We start from the raw sequence: 17,256 nt of genomic DNA, 5'->3' as shown, positions 1-17,256 counted from the left end.
GAGCAGAGTCCACTAGGAAGTTCACCACGGACAACCGTTTGAGCCTTTAAATTACTTGTTCAGTGCTTAGATACTCAGGGAATAGGCACTATTCAAAAACCTGAGATAGATAGTAAATAGTATGGAGTTTGACTGAATGAATATCATTGCACTATACTATATGATGGATTTGAGACAGATCACTTGCTAGTCTAAAGGCTCAACAGGAGACATACAAAAAGGCTCCTCTAAACCAGGACTAGGTGACCAGGTTAGGCCACTGTTTAATTCAGGAATATCCAAGAATGAAAGGTAAAAAAAATAGCCTTCTCTCATGCTATTCTAGGAACTGTAGTCAGTAATCGAGACTGTATTTATTTCTTTTAGAAATGGGGATGGGACGATCCTGAATAAATGTGGTTTTTTTAATAAACTGGGTACTAATCTGCCCTTTGCTTCAGATGCCAAGTGCTAAGTTCGTTTGCATTAGCTTGTAGCTCTAACTTCTGTTAACAGTGTTTGAAGCCAAAGTACCATTGTTCTTGTGGCAATTACAAAATCCTAATAAGAAGACCAGCTATGTTGCTTGTTGTCGTTGTAGCATGTTTGAAAATACTTTAAAGGGGTCCTTTAGAGTCCTGCCATGCCTAGTTCCCGGAGAAAGGATCCATCTTTCTCCATCTGAATTGATTTATTTGGATTTTTTAGCACTCCCAGATACTAAGCAGCTACTCAGTAACATCTAGCATTAGCTAGATAATCTGCTCCAAGCAGACTGTGTAGGCAGGTTTCTTGGTGAACAAGGGGAATTTGTGTCACTGGAGGACTTCAGTAGCATGTTGTACATCATTTTTTCCTAGGGCACAGTTTTGGGTGATTGAGCCCTGCCTCTGCAGACATTTCAACGGAAAAATTAATAAGGCTTCTCTTGTTTCCTTTATCCTTTTATTACATGCCTAAGGGTTGTGAAGGGAAAATGAACTATAATTTTATCAACCAGAATTCTGTTTTATACATGAAACAAGGACGTATCTTACAATAGATTCATTCTGATGCAGTATAAATAAAAGCGCTGAGGCAAAGTCTCTCATTTTCACCTATTGTAATTAAATTAGCAGTTTGGAATTATGTATCCTTAATGCACCAGTGAGGATCACAGATTCACATCCTTTGCCTTACAGCTGGTGAATGATAAAACTGCTAAGCAGCCCACCTCGTTTTCCACCTCTGTCACTAACTTGGAATCCCACGGGCTGTGGTGAACATTCTTTCCCCGGGCACACGAAGAAACATATCTGAACCCTTAACTTCTAAACAGTCCCCTCTTTTTCATAAACTAGCTGAATCCAGGAACTATATTTTTAGCACTACTGTGGGCAAGATTTTGCAGTCTAACGTTTTCATTTAATCTTTTCCAGGCACACGATCGTTCAACAGCACCAGTAGTTCATTGTCTCAGAGGTACAGTACTGTGATTGTCTGATCTTTTCTCTGTTGAAATACCCAAAATATAGATCTGATTATTTTTTTAGAGGTATTGAGCACTCCTATCCCCTCTTGACTTCAGGGGGATCTGCAAGTGCTCAGACCCTCTGAGAACCAGGCCACTATTTCTGTAAGTTGAAGAACAGTTTAGAACCATAAAATATTTCTTAACATTGCCACACTGGAAATGAAGACTGGTCCATCCATGCAGCTGTCTTTTCCCGAACAGTTCTGGATTATTCTGGATCTTTAATGTTTATTCACAAATAAGAAAAGTTTGGAATATTATTATTTTTGTTATTAATCAACATAAATTTACACAAGGCCCAAATATTATTCCCACTTTTTCCCTTTCCCTTTGTCTATTTTTTTATGATTGCAGAGATTCTCATGGTTTTTAGATATACTTTGTTTATCCTTGCATGGCTATAAGCAGAGATCCTCTGTTCTGAGTGGATGCTTGCTTTAATAGTTCCTTTCTGCATGTGGGCAAGATAGCATTTTTGGCATTGAGGGAGCTGGGTCTTTGATCGCTTCTTCATACTTTGTGCTACTTCTTCTGACAGTTCTGGCTTGTCTGACATGCCCAGAAGGCTCTTGAGCACCTTTTATTGCTGTTTTCCTCTCCCCTTGGTTTCTTCAGCTGACTATTTCACTTTTGTATTCTGGCATGTCTTGGAAAGATTGTGTATTTTATGTGGAATATGACTCCTTTATGTACATCCCCGCAGTGGTTCCTTTCCTTTTGGGCTGGAGGAGTGTTGGGGGGAGGAGGTATTTTAGTTTTCCCCTTTGGAACTTAATTCTTACAGTGCATGCTGGGGATTTGGACAGGAAATGGTGCATGTTTTTATAGGACCCAGTGCCTGCTACCTCCGTAACGTAATAAAAATGCTCCTGTTTATTTGCACTGTGGTAGCACCTAGGAGCCACAGTGATGGACCAAGGCTCCCTTGTGCTAGGCCAGGGATCGGCAACCTTTGGCACGCAGCCCGCCAGGGTAATCTCCTGGCGGGCTGGGCCGGGTTGTTTACCTACCGCGTCCACAGGTTCGGCCAATCGCAGCTCCCACTGTCCCCAGTTCGTAGCTTCAGGCTAATGAGGGCTGCGGGAAGCAGCGGCCAGCACATCCCTTGGCCCACTCCTCTTCCTGCAGCCCTTATTGGCCTGGAACAGCGAACCGCGGCCAGTGGGAGCCGCAATCAGCCAAACCTGCAGATGCGGCAGGTAAACAAACCGACCCGGCCCACCAGAGGGCTTACCCTGGCGGGCAGTGTGCCAAAGGTTGCCGATCCCTGTGTTAGGCACTGTACAGACAGAACAAAAAGGTGGTCCCTGCCCCACAGAGCTTACAATGTAACAGCCTTTTAAAATGTTCTTTAGTGCACAGTAGTGTGTTATCTTCTGAAATCTCTGACATATCTTTCTATTTGCTGAGCGCCAGGACAATTGTTTTATCCACTGTCCCCACCACAATATGGCTTCCCTTTTGGCTTTGCATCCTATTTCACCAGCCCCTTCTGAAATTATTGATAGCTCGAAGTTTGACATGAAATGAACCTATAGATTAACATACAAACACAAATTGAGTCCTATTTTCTCTGTTTTAAGGGACCAGGAAAAGTTAGTAGTCTAGCAAAGATAATTTTTAACAAAAGCTCTAATTAAATTGTACTGGAAAAATTGGGGGTACTTTATAGACAGGGTGCTTCCCAGTGGAGACTGTCCTTTGTACAGATTTCATTACATATCTTTCTTTATAACCATCTGTCTGTGTGTGTTATGGAAGACAGCAGTAGTTTATGCCAATAAATTAAGACTGGGTATGTGTAGCAGTACAGAATGGGCAATTGCTGACTACTGTGTTAATGAAAAGCTGTTTCTCCCTTAAAGCAGTAGAGGGCACAATGTCATAGTTTGAGACTGAAGTACTGAAATTTTACCAAAGAAACAGTCTCTTGCAATATGTGACTAAGTGGCTGATTAGTGTTTTCTCTTTAGCTTGTCATATTTCATATAAATATGTAAACTGACCAATGACACTGTTGGTTAGCTGCAATAGCTGGATGAAAAATGTATTTGCTCTTTTAAAATAACCAAGGTTTCCTCTCGGGTCTTTTTCCCTGCTCAGCATAATCTGGAAAAAAAATAACATAAATAAAATCTACAGTCTCTGTCTTTTGGCTTTAGTGTGTCTGAAGAGAGCGGCAACTTCCTGCCTCCCAGCCCCTCCAGGAAAGATTTAGAAGGGAAAAGTGGAACAAAAGTCAGTCGCACCTTCAGCTACCTCAGGAATAAAATGTCCAGCAGCAAGAAGAGCAAAGTAAGTGGCATCTGGTGCCCATGTGTTGTTATTGATCATGTTTATTATGTTAGTGCCATGTACTTGATGTTCACCTCCCTGTGAATAAGACTTCTTAGTGTGTTGTTGAGAGCTTCTAAATGAATCCTGTTAGGCCTCAAAGAAATCTAACATAGATTTACACACAGTCTAACATAGTGCCTGGTGGTGAGCACCAGGAATTACCGCTGATTTCAACAGGACTTGTAAAATTTTTGGGATGTGGCCCATAGAATGAGTACCAAAGAGACATAAATGTAACGAAAACAAATTTAAATTTGATGTTTGGAAAACACTGCTTATTCTGATAAAACAAGCTGCTTTTGGTAAAAGGCAATAGATGCTCTTTCAAGGTATTTTAAATACTTCTAAAATCTCTGTCATGTCTGTAACAACCTCTGGGAAACTTGATGCTGAAGTTGATTTCCTTACAGAGTTTGATGTACTCTTGTGCTAGAAATATAACAAAAATAGAATCACAGACATTTAACAGAATCACAGACATTAGAGGTGGAAAAGACCTAATCTATCCTGTTTACTATATGCCCCAGCCAATGCAGGGCTGTTCTCTATAGTGCATTTCCTAGTACTTTGCTCTCCAAAGGTTTCAGGGATTCAAGCTATGCAATGCCCACCATTTTCTTGGGGAGGTTATTCCACGATTGGATACATCCCATTGAAAGGTGCAGTTTTACCTGATATTCAGCCTAAATTTTCCTTTATGTAATGACATCCCATTGATCCTGAGAGACATTGGTTTGTTAACATGGGGGCTGAGCTGCTGACATGAATTTTTAGATTTATTTAGAATAGAGTTTTTTTGTTTTTGGGTTTTTTTTTTGTAGAACAAAGCAGACTATGTAAACAGTTATATGGCGAGGGAGGAGAACTGGGTCAAAATGTAAGTGTATTGATAGAGAATGGTTTCAGAGTAACAGCCGTGTTAGTCTGTATTCGCAAAAAGAAAAGAAGTACTTGTGGCACCTTAGAGACTAACCAATTTATTTGAGCATAAGCTTTCGTGAGCTACAACTCACGAAAGCTTATGCTCAAATAAATTGGTTAGTCTCTAAGGTGCCACAAGTACTCCTTTTCTTGATAGAGAATGTGTACTTTTAAGGAACCTGGTATTGAAAAAGCAAAGACAAATATCTAGAGTTCTACAGTTAGGCTTGCTTTGGAAATTTGGAGAGGTGCTAATGTTTTAAATAATCACTGATCAGGTGCTAAAAGCACAGACACTTTTTAACTGGGAGGTGGAAATTACTATATCACTCCTGTTTAGTATTGCAAATTCTGCTAGTTTTCCTTTGCACACACAAACTGCAGTTTTTTAGAAAGGTCTGCAGTGCACTATTGTCTTGGGCAGTGACAGCTTATGTCACAATAAGATGTGCAGAGCTGGGTAAATCCTTGCAGACAAAATAGCTTTTTCCCCTTTACGTATAGGGACCTAAACAGGAGTGATATAGTAATTTCCACCTCCCAGTTAAAAAGTGTCTGTGCTTTTAGCACCTGATCAGTGATTATTTAAAACATTAGCACCTCTCCAAATTTCCAAAGCCCACGGATAAATGTACCATTCCATGCAGCTCTGAGAACTCTGAAGAATCCTCATTGGCTGGAGAGGTCAGTTTTCCTCCTAGTGAAACATTGCTGTGTAGGGGGGAAATCATTGTAAAAGAAAGTCGAGGCAATAATACAAACTAGCAAGAGGAAAAGGGTAGTGTATAAAGAATATAGTGCACATGCCTTTGTGCTCAGCGTGGGTACCAGTCCCACTCAGATTTTGCCTTCATACTTCTCTTCCTCATACACTGTATTCAGCCACTGTAATAGTTCAACTGGCTGAATGTTCCCCAAAGCCTTTTTGTTTTTAAAGAGATACTGCCTCATAAGTAATGATGGATTTTTCCCTTACTACTGAGTGAGGGGAGTTTTTACAGTTATATTTTTGCATTTGCTGAGGGATTTGAATGGAGGTTTAGTTGAAGATATGAAACGTTCATGGGCTCCATTAAATTTGAATCTCTGGAGCCAGTGATGCCTCTGCTATGTAAGTGTGTTGCTATATTTTCAGTTCAGGCAAAACAGAATTGCTTGTCTGTCCCACATGTTCTTTATGGTCTCCTCTGGTCTCGTGGAGGACATGGCTCTTTAATAATAATAATAATAATAATATAATAATAATAATAATAATACTAGAGACCTTGTCACAGCTTGCATGTTATGAACAAACAGTGACAAAGAATGTGTTGTGGTTGGCAACAAAAACTATTTGAGACGGTGCTGGTAGCACCACATATACTTGAGTTTGCCCAGCACTTCTCGTTATAAGAGCCGGTTGCCAGTTGCTCATAACTTTGCTCGACTAGAACAGATTGCAGTGAAATGCTATGTTGGGTGCCTCCCCTGAGTGTTTGGGTTTTTTTTAGTTTTAGCTGAAATACTCCAGTCTTTTACAAGAACAAGATTAGGGGGAAATACTTTGTTTTGCTGGTGTTGAAAACGTTCTTACAGTTGGTTCATTGAGAAGCTCCAGCATCTTCATGCATTGGAGCAAGAATTTGTAGTCTGGCAGAAGGTTTACCTTTGTGTCAGGAATATACCTCTTGCTTTTCTCGTGGGAAAAATGCCCACATTTGCCAGGTTATAAGCTTTTGAAGAATATCAGTTTGCACATGCTCAGTAGAGACATGATAATGTTTGACAGCTAATTTCAGCAAAATTTCAATCTCCACTGAGAATGCTGCAGCACAAAGGCTGCATAGGGGGAGCCAGACTTTTCCTGCAGTTGGTCCTAGATTAAGGAGAGACACTGGAAATAAGAGCAGGGAGTCTGTCTTGCTTGCGTTTTCACTGTTGGGCCCAGGCAGCTTGGAGGACGAAGCACCATGATTCAAATGCTGAGGGAACAAGGTCCATACCTGGAGGGCAAAGGGAGTAGATTGGGACAAGGCGCCTTGGGGCAAAGGTATGTGGGAGGGCAGCTGGCTGACATCAGACTAGGAGCTAGGGAGAGGCTGGGACTAACTACTTTGAGCAGGGGGTTGGACTAGATGACCTCCTGAGGTCCCTTCCAACCCTGATACTCTATGGTCAAGGAGACTGGCAGTCAGTAGGGTAGGAGAGACAGATCAGATAAAGAGCGGAACTGGGACTGGCTGAGCAAAGGGACTTGGAACCCGAGGGGGAGGGGAACTGAGATCAAATGGGGAGCCCGATGATTGGGAAGACTGGCACTGGCTGGGCAAGGAGCCAGGAGACAAAGACTGGGATTGGGAGCCATGGTGGAGGAAGGAATGGAACTCAGACATGGACCCCAGAGTGGGATACTAGGACTCTCTGTGCAAGGGTGAGCTCAAGAGACTGAGATCAGATGAGGAACATGAGTATGGGAGCGCGGAGGAGAAAACGTGGGATTGGGAAAGGGATGGGGCAAAAAGTGCCAAGCTTGTGGGGGTGGAAGGAACAAAGGCAGAAAGGTGTATGACCACTTGAGCACACTCCCTGTCAGAACCGGAAGTGGAACCCCATGATTCATGAGTGCCCCCATTCCCCTGCTGTCAGCAAATGGCTGTGAAACCCACAGGCAAAGTATGTGTTTCAGCCCCCCTCTAGTGTCTGGTTCTCATAGAGCAGTGGTTCTTAACCTTTACTGCACCCTGCACCCCTTTGGTTCTCAAAATATGTTCTCGCACCCCTTATCAAAAATCGTTGAAATGGGTCCGTTCTTTAAACCTAGATATATCATAACTATAGAATGAAAGAGAGAGAATTATATACATATAAACGTAGGTTTGATGAAACAAAGTAGTTGTACTTAAGTGCCTGTGGTTAATTTGTGTTTTCGATGATTTACCTTCTAAAAAAATCTGGCATGTCTCGCACCCCCAGAAAGGGCATCTTGCACCCCAGGTTAAGAACCACTGTCATAGAGGATGACCGCATTCTACTTTTATCAGTTACTCCATTCGTTCAAGTGGGAGAGGTCTGTGCTATAGGTCTAAGTGTCAGTATGGTTCCATATGGTGGGATTTCTGGTTTTCCAGTTTTTTAAAGACATAGCAAATTGCACAGGAAAAATGACATTGAAAGAACATTAAGGTTGCAAAGTCAAACACTCAAAAATTAGGCATAATACCACATCACCTTGCAAGGGGCTGTGAAAATTAATTCGTTAACGTTTGTGAAGCACTCAGATACTGTAATGATGAGTGCCATTCCAGAATTAAAAGGAAATTAATAATTCTTCATTCAGAGCAGGGTTTGAATAAAGTGCTGTAAATAGGGTGTGGGACCGCACACTGAACAATGGGGATAAAGCAAAATATTGAATAATTGCTTGTTCAATGAGCATCATCCATCCTGTGCACTGAATGAGTCCTCTGGAAAAAACAGTATATGATATGATATATAATAAGACTATATCATAATGCATATGCACCAGGAAGCTGAAATAAGGTAGCATAAGCAGCTTTAATTCTGCCATGCCCTAATTTTTGAGTGCTTGACTTTCCAAACTTAACATTCTTTTAACGTAGGTCTTTGTGTGGTAATACAATAAATGCACAATAGTGCAGTCATCTCTGGTGCATCATCTAGAGATTGTGACATCTTTAAGCCCTTATGCAAGGGAGACCAGTTCCCGTTTGTTGATCTATCTCGACAGGATGCATGCTGTGGTCATAGACAACCCCAGAGCTGCATCCGATTATGACAAGTTCAAAAGAATATGACAACTGTCCCTGTTCTCCAGTGCAAAGTTCAATATGAGAGAATATATTTATATAGAACCCTTCATACAAACCACTTGTGAGAATTTGTGAAGTATGTACAGTTGGGGGATTTGCTGACAGTCCTTGCCATAAGGTAAGAACTGGGAGATCATAGTTGATCACAGTTGTATATAGAGAAAGATTCTAAGATTCTGTTAGGATGAGGGATAAGACAGTACATGGAGAATGCACATTGGGATACTTCCCGTATCTTCGTCTGTTAAACCAAAGGCCACAGAGACTGCCACACGCTGGCTTATTTGTTCACTTTAAAACCTTCTGATAAAACAAGAGTCCCTCCAAGATGGTAAACACAATTTGCTTTTTAAAAGCTCGCAATAGCTAGCAGCTTTGACTTTTTACTAATTGGCAATGCAGAGTGATATCCAAGTCAAACACTTTTTTTTTTCTTCTTGCTTCTGAATATTTTTGTGTTTAATTACTGCAATTTTATACAGTAAGCCTGAGAAACACAGGTTCAAGTTCCTCAGAGAACTGGATCATCACAGAGAAGAAGAGTTTTTTAGATTAAAACATGAAAGACAAAAAACAACCCTTGAAAGAGGAAGTGGAACAGGAAGATTTGGTTGTTTCTAACTGTTTCTAGTAGAGCAAGAGGTATAAACATACAGTTGCTCCTAACAGATTTTACTCTGCTCAGAACTTGGTTTTAGATAATGCAGTTTTCTAAGATCAGTTGTAAAATAAGCTTTCTGACGAAGACCATGACCAATATATATTTTTTTAAAAATTATGTTAACAACAATGCAAAAAGAGACATATAGGCACAAGGGAAATTAAACATGAAGGGGGAATAGATAAGTGGGTGATTTTACCAGTGAGTCTAGTGTGTCACATCATGTTACTTCAGTTTTACATTGGTGAAACTCCATTCAACTCAATCGCATGTAATGGTTCATATACACACAATCTCTACTGTGTGATAGTGCGCTTAGTCAGAAAAATATTCAGCATTTCTCCCATTTTCAAAATGAATTTCTGGGGCATGACAGCAAATATGGAATCAAATTCAGAAAAGCAGGGTAAGTAATTTCTCCTGTCATTTACTTGTGCAGTTAGAGTGGGTGTCTGCATCCAGGGAGTTTTAAACACCACCAGCTTTTCAAAATAGCATTTCAAAGAACTGTGAGATTGTAAACGTCTGTGAATTAAATAAAAAACAACCAGTAGCTAGAGATATACAAAAGCAACCTCTCTAGCCATCTGTATAAGTGTTTTGATACTGCAAAAGTACTAAATACTGGGGAAGTACACTAAATGTGCATCTATTTCTAACAGAATAAAATTTTCTTTTCATAAATGCCCTAAGTATCATAGAAGGGTTGTTTTATTAAATCTCTTTTAAAGTTCTGGACTCCAATTTAAGTGCCACTTTCCTTTTAAAATTCATTTACCCTCCCCACTGCCCCTCTGATTTTTGTAAACAGGTCTAGCTAGGGGAAAACGTGATACAAGCAGCCGCAAAATAGTTACAGTCATCTTTAAGGAAGTCAGCAGCTAACACACCTCCCTCCCTCCCTTGCCCAAGCAATCTGACTTCCTCTCCCAATAGTCTGTCGTGGCAAACTGAGCAGACCAGTGTGCGGTCACTATGGACTAATACGCGTAGAAAACAGCTCTCCTGTCCCTGAGAAATCATGTCGGTAAAACGGTGTAGATTTAGTGAATTACCTGAAATAACAGTGAGACTAGTAGGACTTACGCATTGGGAGGTAAGAACTTAACTGTTACTTCACACTGAAATCTGATGCTTAAGTACGCTGCCCAGTGAACTGGTTCCTTCAACCATGCTGCTGGTTTTTTTATGGAAGAAAAATGTTTCTATTTTCATGTTGTTATTTGAGGGAAACTTCAGTAATGTGTAGTGTAGAAAGAACATTTCATTTTAAGGTAATGCTTTGTGATGTGTTATTAACCCACCATATGAAAGATTTCAGAGTAACAGCCGTGTTAGTCTATATCCGCAAAAAGAAAAGGAGTACTTGTGGCACCTTAGAGACTAACACCTTTATTTGAGCATAAGCTTTCGTGAGCTACAGCTCAAGACTGTCTCCAGGGCAAACAGCTCACACAGGTTCCACCTTCCTGGGCCTGACCTCGGAGCATTCAGCATCCTCTGCCCCTCCGTGTGCTTCCCACAGCGAGTCTGCCCGGGGGGGCTCCTGGGGAAGCCAGAGGGTCCTGCACCCCAACTTCACAATCAGACATATGACATATGAAAGTTGGCTTTTTGCTCACTAAAGGTGGTGCAGTATTTCCTGTGTCTAACTGAAATCATTAACTTTTTTTAAACATTTTTTCTTTCTTTATAAAATCATAAAGGACGGTTAATATCCCAGACCCCAAAATTACCAAATTGCACAAACCTGTCTTTAAATACCAGCTGCACTCCCTTAATCTCGTTTAGCATTGCTAGGAGTGTTTAAGTGTTCATAGAGGCCTAGGGTCTGGCTGAGAGTAAGATCCTTCCCTTGGAGGTCTGAGTTCCTCAGAGTCTGACATTCAAGCAAACCTTTTGGTCTTGATTTACTACCACTCTTACAGCGTGTAAGTCCCGAGCCCCTTCCAAAGTGAACTCTGCTGGATTTGCACAGTTCAGCAGATTGTGGATGGGACATGGAGCCTTTCACCTGTACGTCAAAGGGTTCTAATCCAATCTAGATGATCTAGAGGACTGCTGGCAGTTTCAGGTTTGTCTGCCCCAGATACCATTGTCCCATTTAATACTGCATCCTAAGTATCTTTCATTTCTGTAGATGTAATACTGAGAGGGGCTCTGGGGCCAGTAATGGAGATAGTCAACTTTAGTTTAAAGGCGGTATAGGGATGGACTCAGCTTTGGATTCACAGAGAGACAGACAGAAATGTTAAACTTGTTACTAATTAGTTGCATGTGACATCAAAGGCTCAAAGGTTTCAGAGTAGCAGCTGTGTTAGTCTGTATTCCCAAAAAGAAAAGGAGTACTTGTGGCACCTTAGAGACTAACAAATTTATTTGAGCATAAGCTTTCGTGAGCTACAGCTCACTTCGTTGGATGCATTCAGTGGAAAATACAGTGGGGAGATTTATATACACAGAGAACATGAAACAATGGGTGTTACCATACACACTGTAAAGAGAGTGATCACTTAAGGTGAGTTATTACCAGCAGGAGAACTGGGGGGGCGGGGGGGGACCATTTTGTAGTGATAATCAAGATGGGCCATTTCCAGCAGTTGACAAGAACGTCTGAGGAACAGTGAGGGGTGGGGGATAAACATGCGGAAATAGTTTTACTTTGTGTAATGACCCATCCACTCCCAGTCTCTATTCAAGCCTATGTTAATTGTATCCAGTTTGCAAATTAATTCCAATTCAGCAGTCTCTCCTTGGAGTCTGTTTTTGAAGTTTTTTTGTTGAAGAATTGCCACTTTTAGGTCTGTAATCAAGTGACCAGAGAGATTGAAGGCTCAAAGATTTCCTCATGGTGACTGCAGAACTTGTATTCACTGTCCTGGTATTAACTGCTTTGTTTCTGTTCCTCAGGCCTGCTGCTGAGCAGCAGGAGGGCTCTTTTATTTGTTTATTTAGACCTCTATTGGAAAAATGTTTAGCTCCAGGCATGTTACATATCATTTAACAACATATAAATCCACAGAAAACCTTCATAATTTCACTTTCGCCTCCATGATGTCTTCTCTTACAAAAGCCATCATGGTCTCAATAATGCATTGAGACAGAAATGATTATTGTTGAGATGATAATGGGGTCGCATCGTGTAATGAGCAGTTACATTTTTTGTGTGTGTATGTGCAGATATATATTTGTTGAAGGGTTGAATATTACTCAGATTTGTATTTTGCATGTGCAGCTCCCATGAAGGTGGCAGTGATGCAGGCCACATACTAGAGAGCTAAAATGCCTGTGTTTGTTGTAAGTTAAGACCCATATTTAATGGAACTTCCAAACATAGAAGGAAACCAACATATTGTCACTTCCTATATTATTTCATCGTCTCAGTATTTAGTCATCTGCTACCTCAGGCTGTGCAAAATGGGAATGTTTGCATTTTCTGTGATTTAGTTTGAATCACCCATTAAGCTTCAAGATTGTGAGGGAACTTCAAGCCTGCATATTTAAAGCAGCATAATCTTGCTGATATAACAATCTCTTTGGGGGAAGGAGGAGGGACCCTTCTGAAAATCAGAGCGGATGGGCCTGAAGGCTTTGCTAGTCAGCTTGCCAAAAGCAGCTGTGCTCTGGATTCCCAAAGTGAGAGTAACCAGTGTGGCCTCTTTAACGTTTTATATAATGCTTTGATGCTAGTCTAGCTATGTATCTGACCAGTCTTATCTCCACTGCTATCAAGACATGGGGAACTCAGAACCTAGGCTTTGCAAAGCAGCCATCATCTGCCTTTACTGGTCTCTGCAATTAAGACAGAGCACAGTGAACAAGCTGGTACTGGGTAACCTGGAGTCCCATTTAGCCATAGTTCAGTAAGTCAACCTACTCTACTGTACTATGGATAGAAAGTTTCTGAAAAATCCATTTCCCCAAGGAGATTATTCACAGCTGATTGAATGAAACTGAAGAAGGCAGCTCAAACTAGTCAAGAGGAAAATAAGGAAGAGAATTCTATCAGCCCACCCCAAAATAAAGGTCCATCTTTCTCCTTTAAAATACACTTAAAAAATTAGTTTTTACATTGGCCGTAAAAATTAACTTCACATTGAAAGTTTGGCCTACACAAAACCTGTTATTTTAGTTATGCAACAATCCGTTGAAAGTGCTGAAGAGATTGAGTTTTCTCAGGGTGCCATTTAGTAATGATCAGAACCAGGGCATATGTTTAAAGACAAAGATGGGAAGAAACAGAGATGCTCTGATGAGAAGAGACCTAATTTCTTGAGCTGCTGTACTTGCAAAATGCCTGTGTAGAGAGAGGACACAGGAAATCCATAGTGTTAATGCTTTTCTGCAAAGGTTGTAAATTTGCTTCCCTAGCTAAGATTTATGAAGACATGTGGCTATTGGTAAGGTATGTATGGATCAATGTACTCATAGCTCCAACCATGGGGGATTTGTCACTAGACTCTACTGGTCCTTTTTCCCTTTTCAGGAAAAAGAGAAAGATAAAGAGAAGACTAAAGAGAAGGACAAAGATTCCAAGGAGAAAGAAAAAGACAAGAAGATGTTAAATGGACACCTCTTCAGTGCAGCCCCTACTGTGGGTCCAATCAACTGTTACCACTGTATGAAACCTTTCAACAAAGATTCATACCTCTGTGCAAGTAAGTAGTTTTTTCTTTGTGTTCCACTGTTGGTGGAAAGCCTGTCAGCCAGAATCAGGATGCTGGTCATGGACCTTTTGCTTTATTCCCCCTACAAGTTTGAGAATTCTGATCAGGGAGAACCCGATCTGGTTAATGTCTCAACCTTTCATGTCAAGTAGCAAGGGTTCAAATATGACTCTCAAGTGAAATGGAGATTGATTTTCAATCTAATTCATAGCTGATGTTTGGCCCAGTTTACAGGTATGATGCTGTTCAGTATAGTCATCTGTATCTGTTTAGAGGTAACAGATCAGGACTGTGGTATATTACTAGTGCTTGGGTCTGAGATGCATTGTTATATAGCTTTTGGGGGTGATAGGGAAAGCTAGCTTGCGTCATGACTGTTTAGTTTTCCATTTTAACTTCAGGAAAAAAAGAACTCTCTATCCTATCCCTAGCCTGCCTCCTGCTTTAGCTCCAGCAAATATTGATTCAGTGTTCCAGTGAGATCTCGGTGGTAGCAACACAACATTTTGAAATTGGAACACACTCCCACTTTTCCCATCACATGTGCAAGGTGATGATGGTGTGTCTCAGATCAAAGGACTACCTTTTTTTTTTTTTTGCAAGCTAAGTTGGTTGTAGCAGTTCTATTTAAACAGCTTTCAGACCTGAATAAATCCTGTGCTCTGAAGGTTAAGAGTAGCTGCCCTACTCATTGGTGCATCTTACCATGCATTCAGGTGCTTTTGGTAAGGGGAATTTCCAGGTCCCTGAGATGTGCTTACTTGTTGCTGATGCATCAGGTACAAACCTTGCCGGCCAAAAACAAAAACCAGGTAGTTTATCTATTCCCTGCCTAGTAGTAGCTGTTGGCTTGGACTAATGTAGTCTCAAGGGATAAGAATATAATGCTGAAAACACTATATGAACAACAGCTATTTATTGATGCATGCATAGGGTGAGTATTAGTGGGGAAGGCGTAGACATATAAATGCATTGGTGTTGCAGAATATGTAATCCACGCTCTGTAGGTATAAGGTAGCTAGGCTTGGCCACGTTCGATTTTAATAGATAACTGTCAGTAAATGTCGGTTTCAGCTGCCACGCTGAAATCAAAGAAAAAAAATATCTGTTGGTACCAGCCTGCCTGCGGGCAGCCCTCTGTGTGAGTGAGTGGGTCCACGACAATAAAGCTCTCCTGCGCTGCCTCAGGGCCAACGACACGTGATCCCTGCAGGCGCAAGGTGTGGTGGAGAGGCCATAGTCCTGACCTGGCAAAACAGATACCCCTGGCCAGGACTGCGAGGAGGAGTCGTCATCGTCCCTGGCTGCGGAAGTAGCTACCCTGCTGTCTCTGCAGCTGGGGATCCGTTCCTCCTCCTCGAGGTCCTGACCAAGGTTGAGGGGGGGTCTCTGCTGTTCCCCACTAGGACTCCAGCCTTCCCCACACCATGTATGTGCAGGCTTTCATTGTCACTGGCCACGCAACTTTGCCAGGAGCCCCCTACAGCTACACTGTCATGGCCCTACTTGCTCACTCACCAGCCAGGAGTGTGGAAGCTCTCCCAGGGCTGGAACTGTTCAGCAGCAGGGTGGCTTCCCCTCCAGCTGGCAGCTTGTCCTCCTCCTTACAGTCCTGGCTGGGGTTCTCTTTCCATTGCACCATGATGACTGCAGCATCCCCCTGCACAGGGACACCTCTTCAGCCCAACTGACAGCACTGCCCTTAATCCAACTCTACAGCTGTAAAAATAAAAGTAGTTACAAATAGAAAAAAAAAGTTAAAAATTGGGGAGGGGAATCGTCAACTAAAAATTGATAAAAATTGTCAACATTAGAAAAAAAACCAAATTGTGCCAAGCCTAAACGGAGCATAGACAGCATGTTGGCCACTGGGAGATACGGGCTTCTGTTTAAATTAGTTTGATGTTCTTGTTCTAGCCCCTAAGCAAAATGTTCTTCACATTACAGTCCGCCACATGAAATTCAGTAAAGTTGTCAGACTTAGTTCAGCAGAGACCAAAACAGTCACTCCTTCAGTTTACAGTTCAAAACCACAGGGTATTTAGAAAGCTGCCCTGTGCTGTTGATCGCGTGCTGTTGAATCAGTGATAATTTTTATCCTCATGTTTAGAAACAATACAAAGTATTTACAAGTACCTCTCCTGGTCGAAAGCAGAGGCCACTGGCTCTCAGTCTGGTGCTTGGCTGCTGATCTGAGAACTGCTCAGCATGTGCTGCCTTTCCATTGGGAGAGAGGCTCTGGCCCTAAACTACTGCAAAATAGGAAGCTGTGAATGGCCTGTCCTCCTAGAGGATGCAGACTGCAGCATTCACTCATTTGGCAGGCAGCACAAGGACACTCAACTGCAATAGATGACCAGCGTCTAAAAATGTTGCGGGGCGGGAAGGGAACAATAACTAGTTGTATCTCTAGAGTCAGAGGCAGCTTTGGAGTTTCCTGAAGGAGAAAGGACAGCAGCACGATTGTATGAAGCCTGGTCCATGTTAACCTACCAGGAAGTGGAAAATTTTAACAATTATGTGTGCTTAAATCCATCCTCTCCCCTCCTGTGCTTATTTTTTAAATCCTCCCAATCCATTTAGGGTACAAAACATCACCTGATTTAACTTGTTACATGCTGATGAGCTTAAATTGCTCCAGAAAGTAGCTGCTAATAAATTCCTGGCTGTCTGTGGACCTGTGCAGATAGGGATACGTGTTCCATGCCAAAAAAATTAACATTGTCTTGGATGTACTTGTATGGGTTGCATTTCCTTTCAGTATACAGGTTTAAACTGTGCAAGGTTTATTTTAAGTTAATATGCATGCACACGGCATAGGGTGTGGCGCACAATGAAAATTGCTGAGAGTTCTCTCCTAACAAGACAAATATAGACACAGAAAAGTAAGATGGCTATCGCTATCAAACAAAGGTATTAAACATCTTTGGTACACAATGACAGTAGCTGCTTCCCTGCAGTCAGTCACGGCATGCAGAGAGCAAGGGGAAGATTTTCAAAGATTCAAATGGGTATCAGGTGCCCAGATTCTGTTTATTTTCATGGAAGTTAAGTATCTAGCTGCTCTTTTTGCCTTTCAAAATCTCCTCCTACGTATGCACATGTGAAATCTCTCTCACTTAAGCATTGTGCCTAAATATACATCCTGTGTCTTAGCCAAGAATCATAGAACCATAGGGTTAGAAGGGACCGCAAGGGCCATCTACTCCATTGTATGATGTCCACTGTAAAGGATGCTATAACATGGGCATAAGTTTTGTGTGATTGTATTTTTATTTTTTGCTTCGATGGGTGTAAGTAATCCAGCCCTACTTGACTTAGGGATTGTCTGCACTGCCTGACACGTTGGACTACGGGGGTGCGAATAGC

General features: G+C 41.6%; 1 protein-coding gene across 1 annotated transcript in view; it reads left to right on the top strand.

Annotated features, from left to right (window-relative positions):
- Positions 1-17,256, top strand: part of AKAP13 (A-kinase anchoring protein 13) — a 143,883-nt gene that overhangs the window by 85,619 nt on the left and 41,008 nt on the right. The window contains exons 10-12 of the mRNA XM_077828001.1: positions 1,398-1,440; positions 3,655-3,787; positions 13,707-13,878. Of these exons, the coding sequence (XP_077684127.1) occupies positions 1,398-1,440; positions 3,655-3,787; positions 13,707-13,878 (348 nt within the window). The remainder of the gene's footprint in view (positions 1-1,397; positions 1,441-3,654; positions 3,788-13,706; positions 13,879-17,256) is intronic.

Source organism: Eretmochelys imbricata, chromosome 10, assembly GCF_965152235.1.
Source record: "Eretmochelys imbricata isolate rEreImb1 chromosome 10, rEreImb1.hap1, whole genome shotgun sequence".
Lineage (NCBI taxonomy): Eukaryota > Metazoa > Chordata > Testudines > Cheloniidae > Eretmochelys > Eretmochelys imbricata.
The sequence above is the reverse complement of the archived record's forward strand: the minus strand, read 5'-3'. Positions and strand labels throughout refer to the sequence as shown.